Source organism: Helianthus annuus, chromosome 3 (genome assembly GCF_002127325.2).
Source record: "Helianthus annuus cultivar XRQ/B chromosome 3, HanXRQr2.0-SUNRISE, whole genome shotgun sequence".
Taxonomy (NCBI): Eukaryota; Viridiplantae; Streptophyta; class Magnoliopsida; order Asterales; family Asteraceae; genus Helianthus; species Helianthus annuus.
Window position 1 is genome coordinate 82,824,108 of NC_035435.2, and position 17,666 is coordinate 82,841,773.

Here is a 17,666-nt window from a genome sequence, read left to right on the forward strand (position 1 = left end):
GTACAGTTTCGATACCGATTCGGTATTGACTTTTGACATTTTCGATACCGGTCCGGTACGGCACCGGTTTTTACCCTCAAATACTGGTGCCGTACCGGTACCGAACCGTACCGGGTATATTCAGTACCGGTACCGGTACCTACTTTTGGGGATTTTCAGTATCAATACCGGTTTGGTACCAGTCGGTACCGAGCTCATCCCTAGTTAAAACCCCAGTTCTAGAGGAAAGAGCATTTTTATTTGAACGGCAACAAAATGGTAAAACATGATTCGGGTAAACCTTACCCGATCTAATAAAAAGTCGCATGGGCACAACAAATAAACAAGAATTCCACCCCAAATATCTCTTATGCAAACATTTCCAAAAAAAAAACAAAAACACAAGCTTTGAAAGAATATATGGCACAAAAATAGAGAGATAACCATTAAATCAAGCACTTGTTATTCATTCGACTTCACAACAAACCAAAGAAAGTAAAAAATAAAACAAAACTTCTCACCAAACCTTCCAATCACACTTTGTATAAAGATAAATCCCTAAAACCCATTGCCTTATCATACACACCTGAGTGTATCTTCACTATACGAAATGATCATATTATAACAAAAAAACAAACAGCAAGAGGGTGACGAAATGAATACCACATCAAAAAAGAAACAAATATATGTAACTCCATTGGGGAAAACTGGAGATCCATGATCGAGGCAAACAAAGACCTGAAATGATCATATAAGTAACATAACCAAGTAAAGTATAAAACGATTTTAAAAAAGTAGCAAACCTGACTGAAAAATGAGTCTTTCTGGTAATCTGACACCTCAATAAAGAATAACGATTACATTTGAGGAAAGAACTGTTTTTGAATTGCTGCCGAACATGTTCTTGAGGTTGATTACAGTTAACTTTTTGGTGCAATGGCAGCCAAAGCATTAGCATGAGCAGGTGAGAGACTACCCAAAAGGGGCTGCATCTGTTGACCATAAATTGATAACAAATGAGCAAAAGCCCTTCCTATTTGCACTTTCACTTCAGGTGTTTCAAGTGGTGATGCAGCTACTTGTGCAAAAACATTCACCAAATCCGGAACTAAAGGAGCAATCTGTTAACAACAAGATTTAAAAATTAGAGACATGAACAGAGCCAAGTCAAAACAAAGAGTAAACTTCCGTTTTGCTCCCTGTGGTTTGGTCACTTTAACAATTTTGCCCCAAACCTTTAAAAATAGCCATTTTCCTCCAATAGTTTGCTATGGTTTTTCCATTTTGCTCCCTGCGGGGAGCAAAATGGAAAAACAGAAAATTTGGATGGAGTTAGAGGCGGGGAGCAAAATGGAAAAACCATAGCAAACTATTGGAGGAAAATGACTATTTTTAAAAGTTTGGGGCAAAACCGTTAAAGTGACCAAACCACAGGGAGCAAAACGAAAGTTTACTCCAAAACAAATTATCAAATATACATGATAGAAAACAAGTACCTGCTGGTTAGATGATAAAACAAGGTTGCAAATGCAGCTATAAACAGGCATGGACTCCTCATGATCTTCCTTTAAAGGAAGACCCTTGACAAAAACAGGGAGAACCTGGAGATAAAAAGAAATATAAAGAGTATGAACATAAACTCCTGATATTTCATTCGTGAACACCTTTTCGAAACAACATCAAGAAGAATATGAACCTGGTTTAACGGGACGGAATCCTGGTGGGCCATAATCATCCTTGCAACTGCACCAGCAGCGTTATCCTTTACTGCATCATCTGGCTCGGATTCTCCAAACAACGGGTAAAGACCACGTAACACATCACCAAAATACTTGAGACTGGAAGTGCCACCATTTTTGCACAGCTCTCCAACACAGAATGCAGCATTTCTCCTATTAGTTTCAGATGATGAAGCCAATTCTTTAAGTACCAAGGGCATAATTGCCTGAAACATCCCATAATTAATAATCGATAGAATACAAGTGCAATACGAAACATTGCCATGTGAAAAGTATATGAAATCATATCACAAGAAAGTACATCAACATAGGCAGCAATTGGAGCACCCATATCCTGAGCAACTTCTGCAAGGCATGCAACCACCATCGTCCGGTCTTGTGCTGGACGTGAACCTTTCTGCAGAACCACCATTTGACGAGAGTTACAGAAAGTTATGAAGTGCGCAGCAGGTTTAAGGGGTTCGAGTCAAATTGGGTAAACTTTGTGCAGGTTAAAACAGGTTGAGCTGACCCACAAACCTAGTATTGTTTACTTTTAAAAAGTATACACACTTAATGTGTTAAGTAAGGTAACAAAAACTGTATTATAAAGATAGTGTAAGGATCAAATACAAATGGGTCTTAACATAAAAAATGGCCTTAACATGAGAAGTGAAGGAATCTTTTTTTTGAATTATTTTACCATCTATCTAAGTATGATGTTTATACTCTTACAATATTTGTAGAGTAATTATAATTACTCTACAGTATTTATATAATTACTCTAATAGTGTAAATTCACGATTTTTTTTTATTCTAGGACTAAAAAAAGTGATTAATAAGATGGGAAACAAAAATTTCAAAAAAAAAAAAAAAACAAATCCCTCCTTCACTTCTCACATTAAGCCAATTTGTATGTTACGACCCATTTGTACAATAACTGAACCCTATACAGATAATTATCTAATCTTTCTGATAAAGCGCCTTGGACGTTTTTATGCATTTGTATAGACTCCAATTAGCATTCAACCACATATCCGTTTTAATTAAACCTTTTAGCCTGCATAACCCATTAGAGATGTAATACAACACAAATAAATGGGTTGATATTGCCACCTTTACAAAAAGTAAAAAAGGAAATAATGCAAAACTCCTACACCGTAAGTGTTGAGTAAGCTCACCGCGAATTTCATTAACGGGTCAAATAAAGTTGCAAAGATTGGTGCAAAGTGGGTGCCCATGGCTTTGGCAAATGCAGGAAGGAGATCTGATACAGCATCCATAAGCACTTCATCATGCTCAGTGTCATCATCATCTATATCACTGTCTGATTCTATTTGTTGACAGACTGATTCTTGTTTAAGTAAGACCAGAGTGGACTCTACAAGCCGAGGCATATCTGAATTTCAACCACATTAAGTATTGAGTACATTTGACAAGTTAGTTTATACCAGAAAAAATATCCTTACAAGGTTCGATAGCGACGTATCCAAAGTCTTTGATGATATCTGCTACACTCATGCAAGCTTGAGCAACCACTTCTTTGTCATCATCTTCGTTCATTGTCTTGATATAAATGTTCATCACCGATTCTGAATTTTAAATCATTGTGAAACAATCAATTGAACATTTGAACTAGTGACAAACTTCAATTTCACATAAATAAGTAATCAACTTACCGAAGATTTCTCTTGCCTTGGCTGCTCCATCCTGCAAAACAGGGCAAACAATTACACTCTGTATAACCACAATGATTTCCAATATACGAATTAGTGTACACTTACATTTTGAACTTGGAAGACTGCATGTGCGGCTATCAAAATATCTGCCATTCAAAATCAATTGAACTTTAGAGCTCAAATGAGCAGTACATATAACCAAAAAGAATCTACATATGATTCCGAATGGTGCATTTATGTGAATTGTTTATTACTTACTTTTTAAGCCAGTAATGGCCTGAAGTCGAACATCTTCATGGAAATAGCTGGAATGCTTCACCATAATCCTTAATGACTCTTCCAAATAGCTTGAGATCATTAAAGAACTACAACTTTGGGTGCTAATTGATTTCTTTTAAATAAAACATATACGAGCATAAAGGATACGGGGCATAAGCACTCTTTGTATGTAGAGCAAATAGACCAAGGGCTTGGGTTGCAGCCGCTTTCTCATCTAAAACCCCTGTTCTTATACTGATATTTCTCATTCTCGGTTCATCATGAGCTTCATCATCAGATGATACTCCACCAAATCCATTTACATTCTCATTATCATCATCAGAATCGTCGATATCAACAGCAGAACCATCATCAAGATTACACGAAGCAAACGCCAAAGGCACAACATGAGGTAGATACTGTTACAAACAATAATTATAATCAACAAAATTAAACCAAATGTCGCTTTTGCCAGCACATAACCCAAAGTAAAACATGCATGTATACCTGAACCATTCCATCTTCCAAAATTTCTGCTACGTTGCTGAAAAATCCATGAGTATACTCGCGAAGTTCACTGTACTCCAGCCCATATCCCTAAATAGTATATTGACTTATGAATGCTTCAACTAGCATTATGTTTCATCTCTTACAGATCAAATGGCTAAATAAACAACCGAGTAAAATGTCATTTTCGTTCCTGAGGTTTGGCCAGTTTTGCGACTTTCGTCCAAAGGTTTGTTTTTCCGCATCTAGATCCAAAAGGTTTGAAATCTTGTCATTTTCATCTGGCTCGTTAACTCCATCCATTTTTCTCCGTTAAGGCAGAGGTATTTTCATCTTTTTTGTTAACTTAAGGGCATTTTCGTCTTTTTTGAATACTTTTACATTAAGCTAAATGTCTGTACATAAAGTGAAAAAGACTGAATTGCCCTTTAAGTTAAAAGAAAGACAAAAATACCCCTGCCTTAACAGAGAAATGAATGGAGTTTTTGAGCAGATGAAAATGGCAAGATTTCAAACCTTTTGGATCCAAATGTGGAAAAACAAACCTTTGGACAAAAGTCGCAAAACTGGCCAAACCTCAGGGACGAAACCTTTGGACGAAAGTTGGTTTAAAAAAAGAAAAAAGGGTGGGTAGGAAACAGGTTTAACATACCAAAAATAGTCTATATTTAAAAATGATTATTATAAAAGGATTTTATTTGTTAATCATATTTGAGATGCTAATTATTAATTAAATAATAAAAATATTGGACAACAGTGTTCCACCAAATTTAGCCGATTTTCAACTTTAGATAGAGAAAAGAATGGCAAGCGTATTACAGAGATTGCAGCTTCGATAAAAGGCGGTAAAATTGGTTCCATCCTTGCCCTTCCAACAACCATAGCAACTATACCCACCAGCTCTGTAGCCCTAGCTCGTGATCGAAGGTCCTCATCGCTTGTCAGCACCATGAAATTTTTCATCAATTCCAAAACACATTCAGCATATGGAAGAAATGCTTGCTCCGCAGCAGATGCAACTGAACCGATTGCAGACTACAAAAAAAGCAAGAGTAAGTTATTATAAGCTTACTGACTTTATAAATAGTTTAAATAAAATATATTGTATCATTACCATGCATGTTTCCTGCAACATACGCTTGCTTGTTTGCAGAGCGGCAAAAAGTTTTCCCATCAAAGAATCAAGAAAAGGGAGAATTTCTTCACCCATGTTCTCACAAAATGCTGCCAATGCATAGTATGACTTCTCCTGCATAGAAATTTGAATTTCTTCCATTGAAAATACGAAAAATAATATTCATCAAACTTTAAAAAAAAACGTAATTAACTCCGCTTGCTCCAACTTAATATTATGGGTAGTTGGGTACCAGCTTTGTTTCCCTATATAAACCTCTCAACTTTCAATCTCCATTCAGGCAATCTTCAACCAGTTTAAGTGTTGTTTTAAAATAAAATTCATTATGGTTAAAGCTATTGCCATGTCATCGTTAAAATATAAGTAACGTATTGGGGATTGTCATTCTGAAAATTTAATGGTTTTAAAGCACAAAAAGCAGTTGCCTGAAACAAAAATTGGAACAAAACCGTTCACCGCCAATTAAAAACTGATGGGTTTCTAATCTGTATATACCTTGACATCATCAGATGAATCTTCTATGGCATTTAATATACAGGGAAGAACACTTTCATAATGGGAAATAATCTCGGGTTGCAGATACTCAGCAAATTGACCTAATGCAAAAGAAGAAGCTCCTCTTACAACCTGTTCAGGATCTCTTAAGCCCCCTAAAACTATATGAAGAACAGGCCCAAGCTTCTCTTTCATTAACTCCAAACAACCCTCTGAAACAACACCCAAAACCGTGACTGAAGCTTCTCGAAACTTAGGGTCAACACTTTGACTGCTCAAAGAAGCAAACTCAAAAACAGGCGGAAACACATGTTTTGGCAACTTTAACGACATGGTATCGAGAACCTCTGCAGCAGCGCGATCGGGTGCCAGATCATCATCGCCTTCTTCCCGATTGGCTGACTCTGTTAGCAGCGGGCATAAAACTTGAAGGATCGGGATGATCAGTGAATGCTTCTTAAGGGAACTAGATTTGTACTTTGCGAGCCATGAAATGATTTGAATAGCCTGATACATTATTATTATTATTATTATTATTATTATTATTATTATTATAACTACTAAAAGAAAGCATGTGGAAAAAGGTAATATTAAAAGGTGTGAAGGTTTTAACCTGATGACGTGTGCTTGAATCCAAATTTGGACTTGAGCAAACCTCGAGAGAGAACTGGACAATGGCTTTGACGGAATCTCCAAGAAGTGGTGCTGGAGACTCGATCAACTCGTCAAATATTTCAAAAGCTATTATTGCGACGTCTTCATCACCGGAGGCAATGCATTGTCTTGAAACATTTAGGATGCTAGGAATAAATTCCCGAAATTTAATCTGTATGAATATGATAGTGATGCATCTTTAGAAATACAGAATCAATATTTTAGTGTATAACCTGGTCAATTAAACGAAGTCAACAATTTCAAATAACTATTTTTTGAGTCCATACTCCATAGCCTTAAGTGTCAATATAACAATTTATGTAACTGGGTGAGCTATTTAAAAACAGCCACGTTTATCATATGGCATAGGGATCAAACAAACTTACCACTTCAGCGGCATCATGAGTAAACTCAATAAAAGAGCCAACCGCCCTGTTGAACGCATAAGCATTATATTAGCACTTAAATATTTACAGTAAATCAAAATTAAGATAAGTTTCGTGTTCTGTGCATGTGTTTTATTGCTACAAGTTTTGATAAAAAAATATTATTACTTGAGAGCAGCAACTCTAACATTATTGCTAGTCTCATCTTGTAGACACTTGAGTAGAAGAGCTTGTAAATCAGCAAAATATGGTCGAAACGAATCCCCAATTGTCTCGGTTAAGGAGCTGAACAATATCAATGCCACCTAGTATCATAAAAAAACACAACTATTATCATAATATAAATATATGACGCTGGATGGGTTAAAACTAAATCAGACAGTTTGTTTCTTATCAGTGAATAGTTAATCGCTCATTTTCTTGCTAGATGGGTTAAACCCATATCTTCTATAAACATGAGAAGGTTTTTACATGATTCTTGTAGTAAATGAGCGTTAAGAGTGGTGTGTACCTCTCTATGGTCTTCTTGTGGACTCTGACTGCACTGGAACAAAAACGGCAGTAAATCTGGCCATTCTCCACCAGGAACCGCGTACTTTGCAATAATACTCACCACATTTGCGCTAGCTCGTCTCACGGGTGGACTGAAAAATAAACCATCCATCAAGACCAACTACTATTAGTTTGTTGATGAGAAAACATAAAAAACAATATAACCAAACACATTTACTGCATAAAGGGGATAGCGAATAAAATAAATGTGTAATGACAGAATCTCAAAAGAGGCATAAGATATTTAGTATGACCTCTTTAAGGTCAAAATGAGGCCATTAAATGAATGCATTTAAACCTATTCGGTACATCCAAACAAAATGACAAGATGCTTATGAACAATATGATATTTAACAGCAGCATAACAAAATCTAGACTTCAATGTTCAAATAACTTGAAACCATTTATCCTGATTGTCATTCTATACTGTTTAGACAACATTTGAATAAGAAAAGGTTAACCTCAGAAGACAAATTAATGCAAGAACACGGAGAACAAAATATAAAAATTAATTTTTCCAATTTTAAAAATATAAAAAATATAAAAAAAAAATTGTTGAAATGCAATGTTTATTTGTCTATCTTGAAATTAGAAACAAATATTTCTATGTGAAAAAACTTCGTTTATTTATAAAACAAACATATGTGTAAGATATGTTTGAACGTTAAAAAAACATACAAAAATTTCATTTAATGAGTTTTGATGTATATAACATACACATAAGAATATGAACCATTAAAAAATTTAGCGATTTAGGTTCGTTCTCCCTCTTCTTGCACTTCTCAAATAAACTCCCTATATTTGAAAACATCTATACAATTCTTCATGTCTTCCGTCAGAATTATACACTTTCTACTAGAAACTTATCCCATGCCAATCACTTCCGCTGATCAAAAGTTGCCAACTGATGCGTGTTCATTAATCAGTGCATCAACGCCATAACTACGAGGTGCTTAACTGCTTATAACCATAACTAATATTACATTTCCAAGTTCCAATAACTTAAAACCAATCATCCAAATTGTCATACTACACTTTTTAGACGATAATCGAATAATATCTATATTAATTAATAATCATTTTCCCGAATCAAAAATGTCAATTAATGCGTGTTCTTCAAACAAACGTCTCACTTTCTACAAAAACTAACTTTCCCAGACTTCAATTTCACGAAAACCTAATTCAACTGAATAACAAAAATCACAAACAAACCCTACATATTAACAGAAACGGACACAAAACAAGCAACAAATTAACAACCTGTGCTCCATAGTGATGCTTTCAATAAGAGACTGTTTAACAAGCTGGCGGAGCTGCGGCGGCAATTTGGCCCAGTGACCGGTGATCTTCTTGCGGAGGAGGACGGCGGCGAGTTGGCGGACGTTAGGCGTTTTAGCAGTGCGTAAGTGGTGGATGAGTGCCGGAACCACCTGTGGATCCTTGGCGAGGCGCTTGATTTGGTCTTCTGCTTGGCGGCGTGCGTCGTTGTCCGGCATGAGGAATTGGATTAGCAGAAGCTCCAACGATTGCGACATTGTTGGTGAGGTCTGAGGAGGAGGAGGGTTTTGGTGGTGACGGCGGGTTTTGGTTTGTAACAAGAGGAGGTTAGTTGGGGTTGGGAATTGGGAATATGAGGATTGTGTTATGTTACATGTTCGGTCCTTGTAAATGTGTTGAGTTGAAGAGATGAACCTTTGAGAATAGTGTATAGGTCATGAAAAGGGAGGAAAATAATTGATTGCATGATTTGGTTATGGTTTATTTAATGACTAATAATAATTATTATAGTGGTTTGGTTTTGATTATAAAGCATAGTTACAGGCAGGTTAGTCGGCTCTCTCCAGGCTATTAATGTTATTAACGTGTACGCCCCTCAGGACCCTCTCGATAGGGCCGACCTGTGGAACTCGTTGCGGAACTTATTGGTTGGGTTCGATGGGGTTTGAATTTTGTTAGGAGAATTTAATGAAGTTTGTTTTCTTGAGGGAGGAAATAATTAATTCAGTATTCAATTACCTTAATGCCCAACGTTTCAATGATTTTATTCATGACGCGGGGTTAATGGAGTATGCTATACAAGGTTGGCGGTTCACCTTCCGAGCGGGTAATAGTCAAAAGCTTAGTAAGCTGGACCGAGTTCTTATTTGTAGCGGTTTTTGGTATCTTTGGTCGGAGGCAGCTTTTACCGCCCTTAACAAAGGATATTCGGATCATATTCCGATTTCTCTCATCAAGGACCCTTGCGACTTTGGAGCTAAGTTGTCTATTTTTTTTAATTCGTGATTGAATGAGCCAGACTTGAACCTCATTATTTCTAGTTGCAATGCATAGTTTTTGCACTTGGGTCCTTTGGACTAAGTCTTGGCTGCTAAGTTGAAGTGTTTTAAGGAAGCAATCAAAGCTTGGCGCATGTCATCTATTGTGAGACTAATGGTAGGTATGACTCTTTTAAAGCTTAAGCCGATATGGTTGAAGATGACATGGAGGTGAGGTTGTTATCGAAAGACAAGACGAATTGGTTGTAAATATGGAGTGTAAAAAGCAGTTCCTCCAATGTGATAGTAAACGACTCTTAGACCTTAAACAAAAATCCCGAGTTAAGTGGGCTTTAGAAGGTGATGAGAACTAGTCGTTTTTCTATCGGCAAATTAACTTGAGACTTTGTCGTTCTTGGTTGAATAGTTTAGATATTGGTGGAAGGTGGTGTACTAAGCCTAATTAAATTAAAGCTGAGGTGTTGAGTTTTTTTTTTTTTCAAGCAAATTTAAAGAACCCCTCGACATTCGACTATCTTTTTCAAGCTTTAATATTGATCGGTATCGGAAGTGGATGTTGCTACTCTGGAGGAAGAATTCACAGTCACTAAAGCGAAATAGGCGATTTAGGATTGCAACGGGGACCGGGCCCCGGGTCCCGATGGGTTCAAGCTTAATTTCATTAAGAGGTATTGGTCGCTTCTGGGACCAAATTTTATGGACGTATTTAACCTTTTGCGCTCATTCCTAAATTTTGAGACCCGTTTTGCCTTAATGATTTCCGATTTATTAGCCTCATTGGTTGCTTATCTAAAGTTATATCCAAAATTTTGGCGAGGCGCATTAAAGGTTGTTGGTGCAGTAATGTCTATCGCCTTCGTCAATACAACGTAGCAGAAACAGAAGAAAACAAGTCTTTATATCTATATATATTAATAAATGAGATGATTTGGGCCTTGTGTCATTGCATGATGGAGCTTTTTGATGATGTGGCATCTTATGGTGGAGGGGTTTTGTGAGTTTGGAGGGAATCATTCTAAATACACAAAAAATTTACATCCACGCGGGATCCGAATGTCTATGCGAATACCCAAACCCATTTTCGACCCGAGTATATTAGCCATATAATCAACCCTAATTTGTGAGACTTCATTTTTTCCTTCCGTAAAATCGATCAACCCTAACCAATCTCATCACCGTTCGTCCCTGTTTCGTCATTTGTTTCCATCATCAACATCTTAATCGTTGTAAAGGTATGTTTCTTCATCAGAGTTCCATCATCGCTGAGTATATAAGGGTTCTAAAATACCTAAATCCATCATTTCATTCAACATATGTTTCTCTTCCTGCGTCTCCGTCACAAACCCTAATGACGAACACCTCTATCAAAATCAGCTTTCTTCTTTGTCGTTTCACATCTGGTAAGTCAATATATGCATTCTTATTTTGCTGTGATTTCTTCTTTCATCGATGATTTCGTTCGATTTCTTCTATCTTTCATCGATGATTTTCTCTGGGTTTGATTGTATTTAGATCATCTTCAAGTACATGCCTTATGAGGTTCGATTTTTGAAGGTGTACGATGAGTTGCGGCGGCTAGGGTTCCGCTGGAACCCAACGACTTAGATGATCAGAGGTTATCTTTCTTTGTTATATCTGATTTGGAGTTCCTTTGCTTTTGGATTTGCAAGTAAGTTTTTTGTGTTAGTTTTTTTTAATGTTTGTGAAAATGACTGTATATTGTATGAAGAATAAATTTCGGTAAATTATACTTCGTATCCCACTCCAAATTTTAATATGGGATGCTTGATTTTATTAAAGAAAATCATGTGCATTACCTCCTACTTTTAGGAATGTCATTAGTGTACATTTGGTTGTAAGAAGGCTGCAAAGAGGAGGTTTGTAAGAGCATTTTTTCCTGTTATTATTTTAGTCCTAATTTTTTATAGTGTATATTTACTCTCTATCTTAACTACAGGTGAGGGTGAAATGGGTATTAGTGAGCATATGATAAATCCTAAAACTTGCTTTACTAGGTTTTATGTTTTATAACTATATTGAGCCGAATCGATGACATATATGTTTTTTGTGTATTTTTTATGTTGATGGTCTAATATATTTTAGTGTCTGCTACTGTATTGTGTCAACTTTGTTACGCCAAATGGATTCAATCTTGAAAGAAGGTATTAGTCGTTGTTGTTTGAAAGATAAGATCGACAATTGAGCCAAGCATTTTGGTGGTGTTGTTGTACTCAAGCTCTGTCAAAATTTTCAACTATTATTTAATTTATGATTAGAAATGACCTGTGTAAATGTGATTAAGTGAGGATATATGTAATGGAAACTTACTTGGTGAAACATATGTTAACTAGAATTTAGCATTATACCTGTGGTTGATAGTGAAATATTGGTAAATATTAGATGAAAGCTTACCATAAACTTAGACAAGATTAGTTGGTGAAATGTTAATGATTGATGAAAATTGATAATTAACCACAAACTAAAGAAGTTTAGCTGACCACAAAGTTAGACAAGATTAGATGGGAGTTTTCTTATTAAGCCCCTCTTTATATATTAATGCTTCTTTATAACTACACCCATTCGTATTTAGGCAATGACTCTTATTTCTAAACTTGAAACTTAATTGAGTTTTTTAATTGACTGGTAATTGATGTTTTTGTAAATGTATGAATGCTTATTGGTATTTCTATGACTGTTTTTTCATGTCTACAATATAGCCACTGATGTCTTCTGTAAAGATTTTGTTCGCAAGAAACGACCCCTGTAGGAACTTACTTTGCAATAAACTGGTTTGCTTCCTTTTCTCCTACACCTAAGTTCCCCTTCTGGATTTGTTTTTTTTCTTGATGTGATAGTCATTTGCACCAATCTTTATCCAAATTTCGTTTTCTTATTATTGAACGGGTATCACATTTAGGACAGATCATGGCGCGATCGTTATATGGTTGAAAATCAGTTGCATGAGCTATGTGAAGTTGCAGGTCTGGAACCTACCAAGTGTGTTTGTCCTATATATATTGATGTTCCTATTTTTTAAAGTGAGTTGTTGAATAAGATCATTGGACACTGTTAGAAGACAAATGCAAATGAGGGGTACCCCTTACAAGAGTGTTTTAGATGCCTTTCCTGGTAATAGTTGACTAATTTTGTATAATCTTCCATCATTTATATTTCATGAAGAAAGTAAATGTTAATAAAAGTATACTCTTTAAAAACTAAAGTATGTATATTTGCTTACATGATTTGGATTGTATTGTCCAGGTATTGTTGCTCGTGATGGTGTAGCTGGATTATACAGGGGTTTTGTACCAAACGCTTTAAAAACCTTACTAAAAAGCAGGTACTACCTGCTTACATATAATTTTGCAATTAATTCATATATTTATGGCTGATGAAATCAAATTGGAATATAGATGGGCTTAAAAAAACAAAGCAACAATGTGTTGGTGACTTTGTTTTAAAAAGCGAGAAGCACACCAAGTCAACATGGTCTAAAACGCGAGGCTCAACCGCGCAAGGTGATGTATGAACCTTTTTTGCCGATTATGACCTAAATAGGCATCTTATGAACCTTTTTCTTGCTGCTCATTATGCACAGTTAATTTAAAAAAAATCACTGCTTAAGTGCTGGCAACATCTGATATGTTTTCATATAAGTGAAGCAATTTTCTCCCTCTCGATCTTACTGGTATATTTTCAGGAAGTTGCTGTTAAAAAGATGACTGCTACGAAAACTAAAGAGTTCATAGCAGAAATGAAACTTTTGTGCAAGGTTCATCATACAAATTTGGTAATAATTTCGAATCTTGATGTTTATATTGCTATCCACATGGCATATCTAGCTACCAATTTTATTTTTAAATCTATTTTTCTTTTACGTATTGACTCTGTTGGTTTTCTTATTGTCAACGTAGAACTTATTGGTTACGCTGCTAGCAATGATGAGCTTTTCCTCATTTATGAGTATGCTCAAAAGGGTTCACTTGGAAGTCACTTACATGATCCTCAAAACAAGGGTAATCTTGAAATTTCGACATTATCTTGAAATACATTAAGATATGAAAGGAATGTATAAAAATGCATTATATCATGTAGGTCATCCTACATTATCTTGGATAATGCGGGTTTAAATTGCATTAGACACGGCAAGGGGGCTGGAATACATACATGAGCACACTAAGCCTCATTATGTCCATAGAGATGTTAAAACAAGCAACATTTTACTTGACAGTGCCTTCAAAGCCAAGGTATCTTACTTGCTGCACAAGAATGAATTTTATTGTCTCTCATTTGAGCAACTTTTCATCAAACAGATTTCAGATTTTGGTTGGCAAAAGTTGTTGGAATACCTAATGATGGAGAAGCTTCAACTACAAGAGTGGTTGGAACTTTTGGTTATTTAGCTCCAGAGTAACTCCATTAATTCTAGCAAACAATCACCAAAATTGCCACAAATAGCAACTAACTTTTATTTTTTTTCCAAAACTATCAATATGTTACCTAATTACCAATTTTGCACATGATATGTTGGTCTTTGCTTAATTTTTATTTTACTTCATTAATTCTTTACTAATTGGTGATATTAATAAGTAACCTTTTTATAAAAGGATAAAAAAATTACCAAACATTGATTGCCATCTATGATCATTCTGGTGGTTGGTTGTTAGAATCATATGATTGATATCTTTGCTACTTTATTCTAGAAAAAAAGATGTTTACGCGATTTATATAACTGACATCATTCATACAATTTGGCATGTCATCACAGATACCTCAGGGATGGTTTAGCTACAACAAAAAGTGATGTATATGCATTTGGTGTTGTTCTTTTCGAGTTAATATCAGCAAGGGTACAACTTATGGATCATAAAGTACAACTTTTAAGCTCTAAACTTGATTCGAAGATATACAATTGTGTTTAGCTCCTAAAACTTATAAACAGACCCAAAATGAGAAATGATGATGGCCTAAAAATTGATTTGAGTTTTATATTATAAGAATGCAGGGTCAAAAATAAAAGTTGGCTTTTTTGTTAGAGTTGACCGAAAAGTCAACAGAAGTAATAAAAAATATCTTGGTTAAAGATCTGTGCAATTTATTGATGCATGTGGTAATTGGGCCTGAATCGCAGTAGTTGGCAGCCCTTATGCAGGTTTTATCTTCTGTTTCCTTCTCGCAAAAACAAGATGTTTGGGTTTGGAAAGGGTCGGATTCGGATCCTCTTTCGGTTGCGGGGTTACGGGCCAAAATTCATGACTTTAATAGTCAAAATTGTAGCCGGTGGCCGTATTGGAATTCTTGGGTCCCCCCAATCAATATATTTTTTTTGGAGGGCATCCATGAATCAGATTCCATCCAAGACGGGGCTTTCGTATAGAGGCGTTGTGTTGGGAGATATGTTATGTTCCAGGTGCGCCATAAGAGAAGAGACAGTTAATCACATTTTGTGGGATTGCTTATTTGCAAAATCAGTTTGGTGGTCAATTTTCAATTGGATAAAGCTTCCTTTTCCGGAGCAGCCGACTACGGTTCAAGAGATTTTGGCGAATGCGGTTGAGACGAATGGATCAAAGACTTGGAAGAAATTAATAGGGGCCGTGATTCAAGTTACGGCGTGGGAGATATGGAAAGTGCGAAATGAAAAACTTTCAACGAGCGGCAAATTCATTTCAATCGAACGCCCGATTCAATAAAAGAAAATGTTTTTCTTTTTGTTACAGGTAGATCAAATTTTTGTAATCTTGAGTGGGAAAGGTGGATTGATTTTAACATTCGTGATGTAATTTTGTAATCTTGGGTCTCGGTTTTTTGCTGGCCCGTTTTCTATATTTTATATAGAAGTTTTTGTTGTTCAAAAAAAAAGTGGTAAATGGGTCATAGCTTAATTGAGCCTTAGAGTCAAAAGTACATTGGAAATGGCCATTGAGTTCTGGTTCGATCCCCCCTACCCAAGTGTATATGTTTATGAAAGTCGGCTTTCGTGCGAATATTGTAAAAATGAAAGTGTTCGTCGGTGGTGGTTGAATGTGACCTTATAAATATATTTTTCTCTTTCTTACACACTCACAATAACAATATAGGGGGTTGAATGTCACACTATAAATATAGAGGTGTACTTTACATTCTTTAATTTTTTTTCTATTATAGAGATTCAAATGTAATGGTATTTTTGTTGTTTCCTTTATTATTTTATCTATATAATATAGAATAGATGCTCCAATGTAAATGCTTTAAATATAGATGTGTACTTTACCTACTTGCTTTTGTATGTTTTTATGGCTCTTTATAACAAGAAAAAATTTAAGCAACCGAATTAAAAATTTATGACGGGGAAAGGGAAAGAGGATACCTTAGATGTTAAAAGTGTTATTTTTATACTTTTATTTGTTGTAAATTAAATTTTCCTACCCGGAAAATTTCCGGGTTATAACCTAGTTGTAATATGTAGCAAAAGGCAAGGTGGCATTTCTGTAATTAATGAGAAGTCTCATTAATTCCCCTTGGTTTTAAAGACTTTTGCCATTTGGAGCTTTGGAGAGCTTGAGATCTAGATAGAGAGTCTAGAGAGAGAAAGCTCGTAGTACGTGATTCAAGGTGCTATACGTTTTCAGATTTCTAATAGAATCACAGTTATATTACGTCTCGTGCGTTCGGTCTCATTCGTGTGCGGATTCCGCACGTCACACGTTCGGTTCGCAATCGTTTCGGAGTCAAAACCGGTCCTAACAAGTGGTATCAGAGCGGGAGCTCGATTGCACAGATCTATCACACATATTCGTACATGATTTCATCAGATTCAGATCCGAATTCATCCAGATTTGATCTATTTCTTCATCTTTTTCATATTCTTCACGTTTTCAACAGAAAATTGCAAAATTGAACAGGTTTTTACGGTTAAAAACTGATGATTTTTGGATAAGATGTGCGAAAACACCTGATCTATAACCCTACAAAGTTTCAAATCTTAATTCAAAGCCATTTGGGAGAAATCTAAGTTTTTTTTTGGTCCGATCGTTCGAAAGTTCATCCAATTCGCACGTAATGGTCATTCAGTAGTTCAGGTCGCACGTGTTGGTCCTAAATCGCTTGAAAGTTTATCAATTCGTTTGAATTTGAACCTCCAATTCGTACGGATTGACACAAATTGAACCCATCTAGCACCAAAGAACTCCATTTCGCACGTATTGATTTCATTTCGCATGAAATAGGTTCCAATTCATTTGAAAGTGACATCCAATTCACACGAAATGACTACAGTACACTCGGTTTAGGTTCATTTCGCACGAAGTGGTTCAAGTTGCTTGAAAGTTATCTTAGTTCGTTTGAATTGAACATCCAGGTCGTGTGTAAAGTGGTGTAAAGTGCCAGTTTGTTTGAAAGTCATCCAATTCGCATGAAATTTGGATCAGTTCGCTTGGAATAGAATCATGTCGCACCAAGTTCATATCATTTCGCACGAAATGGTTATTTAGAGTACCAGGTCGTACGAATTGGTTCTCAGGTTGTCAGTTCGCTTGTATTTGCTCCAGGTCGTTTAGAAATTACCTCAGTTCACACGAACTGATCATCCAGTTCGTATCAGGCTGTCATTTTGTTTGAAACATAGCTCAGTTCGCAAAGAATATTCACTAGTTCGAGTACCAATCTGATTTCAGTTAATTGATAAGTGTTTAAACTAATTATGTTTGTTTGTTTGTTTGTATTCAGGTGATTAAAAAGGTGCTATGATTCGAGGAGTTAGCATCATGGCTGAAGAGTTCTACAATTCGTTCTACAACGCGTTTACATCCGAATCGTCTGAGACATCAACCGTCACACCGAAATCAATAATAAAAACAATCAATGATAATATAAAACATGATAATTTCTATGGAACCCATTCGAAACCACCTAAGCTTGAGAATATAGAGGATTACACTTGGTGGAAAGAAAGATTCCTGAGCTTTTAATAAAATAGAGGAGATTATTCATCAAAATATGGATTTCACTCCTGATTTGGTATAATTCTCCTCGTTTGTCATTGAAAG

General features: G+C 35.8%; 1 protein-coding gene and 1 long non-coding RNA gene across 29 annotated transcripts; one reads left to right on the plus strand and one right to left on the minus strand.

Annotated features, from left to right (window-relative positions):
* Window positions 1-398: 398 nt before the first annotated feature.
* Window positions 399-8,977, minus strand: LOC110929478 (importin-4). The gene is made up of 20 exons (XM_022172639.2): window positions 8,624-8,977; window positions 7,323-7,455; window positions 6,980-7,116; window positions 6,812-6,857; window positions 6,385-6,597; window positions 5,772-6,278; window positions 5,256-5,390; window positions 4,961-5,176; window positions 4,142-4,231; window positions 3,803-4,053; window positions 3,635-3,723; window positions 3,482-3,522; window positions 3,377-3,407; window positions 3,167-3,289; window positions 2,879-3,096; window positions 2,020-2,115; window positions 1,676-1,924; window positions 1,476-1,580; window positions 783-1,100; window positions 399-717 (listed from the first exon to the last, which is right to left on the minus strand). The coding sequence occupies exons 1-19, from the start codon at window positions 8,896-8,898 to the stop codon at window positions 900-902; spliced, it is 3,156 nt and encodes a 1,051-aa protein (XP_022028331.1). The 5' UTR covers window positions 8,899-8,977; the 3' UTR covers window positions 399-717; window positions 783-899.
* Window positions 8,978-10,757: 1,780 nt separating this feature from the next.
* LOC110929479 lies at window positions 10,758-15,453 on the plus strand. Of its 28 annotated transcripts, none has more exons than XR_002587150.2 (11): window positions 10,762-11,039; window positions 11,152-11,308; window positions 12,357-12,428; window positions 12,557-12,620; window positions 12,695-12,768; window positions 12,901-12,979; window positions 13,053-13,429; window positions 13,554-13,655; window positions 13,735-13,886; window positions 13,953-14,049; window positions 14,408-14,622. It is a non-coding gene; the product is annotated as an uncharacterized LOC110929479 (long non-coding RNA). The 28 variants fall into 28 exon arrangements; XR_002587149.2 differs by having other exon boundaries at window positions 12,562-12,620; XR_002587144.2 differs by having other exon boundaries at window positions 12,557-12,768.
* Window positions 15,454-17,666: the final 2,213 nt, after the last annotated feature.

Excerpts from the sequence above, each read along its gene's own strand:
- LOC110929478 (XM_022172639.2), bottom strand. The coding sequence starts at position 8,898 with ATGTCGCAATCGTTGGAGCTTCTGCTAATCCAATTCCTCATGCCGGAC. Across the intron at positions 7,456-8,623 it reads AGCATCACTATGGAGCACAG|TCCACCCGTGAGACGAGCTA; the intron begins GTTGTTAATTTG and ends TTTATTTTTCAG. Across the intron at positions 2,116-2,878 it reads ACCCGTTAATGAAATTCGCG|AAAGGTTCACGTCCAGCACA; the intron begins GTGAGCTTACTC and ends GTGGTTCTGCAG.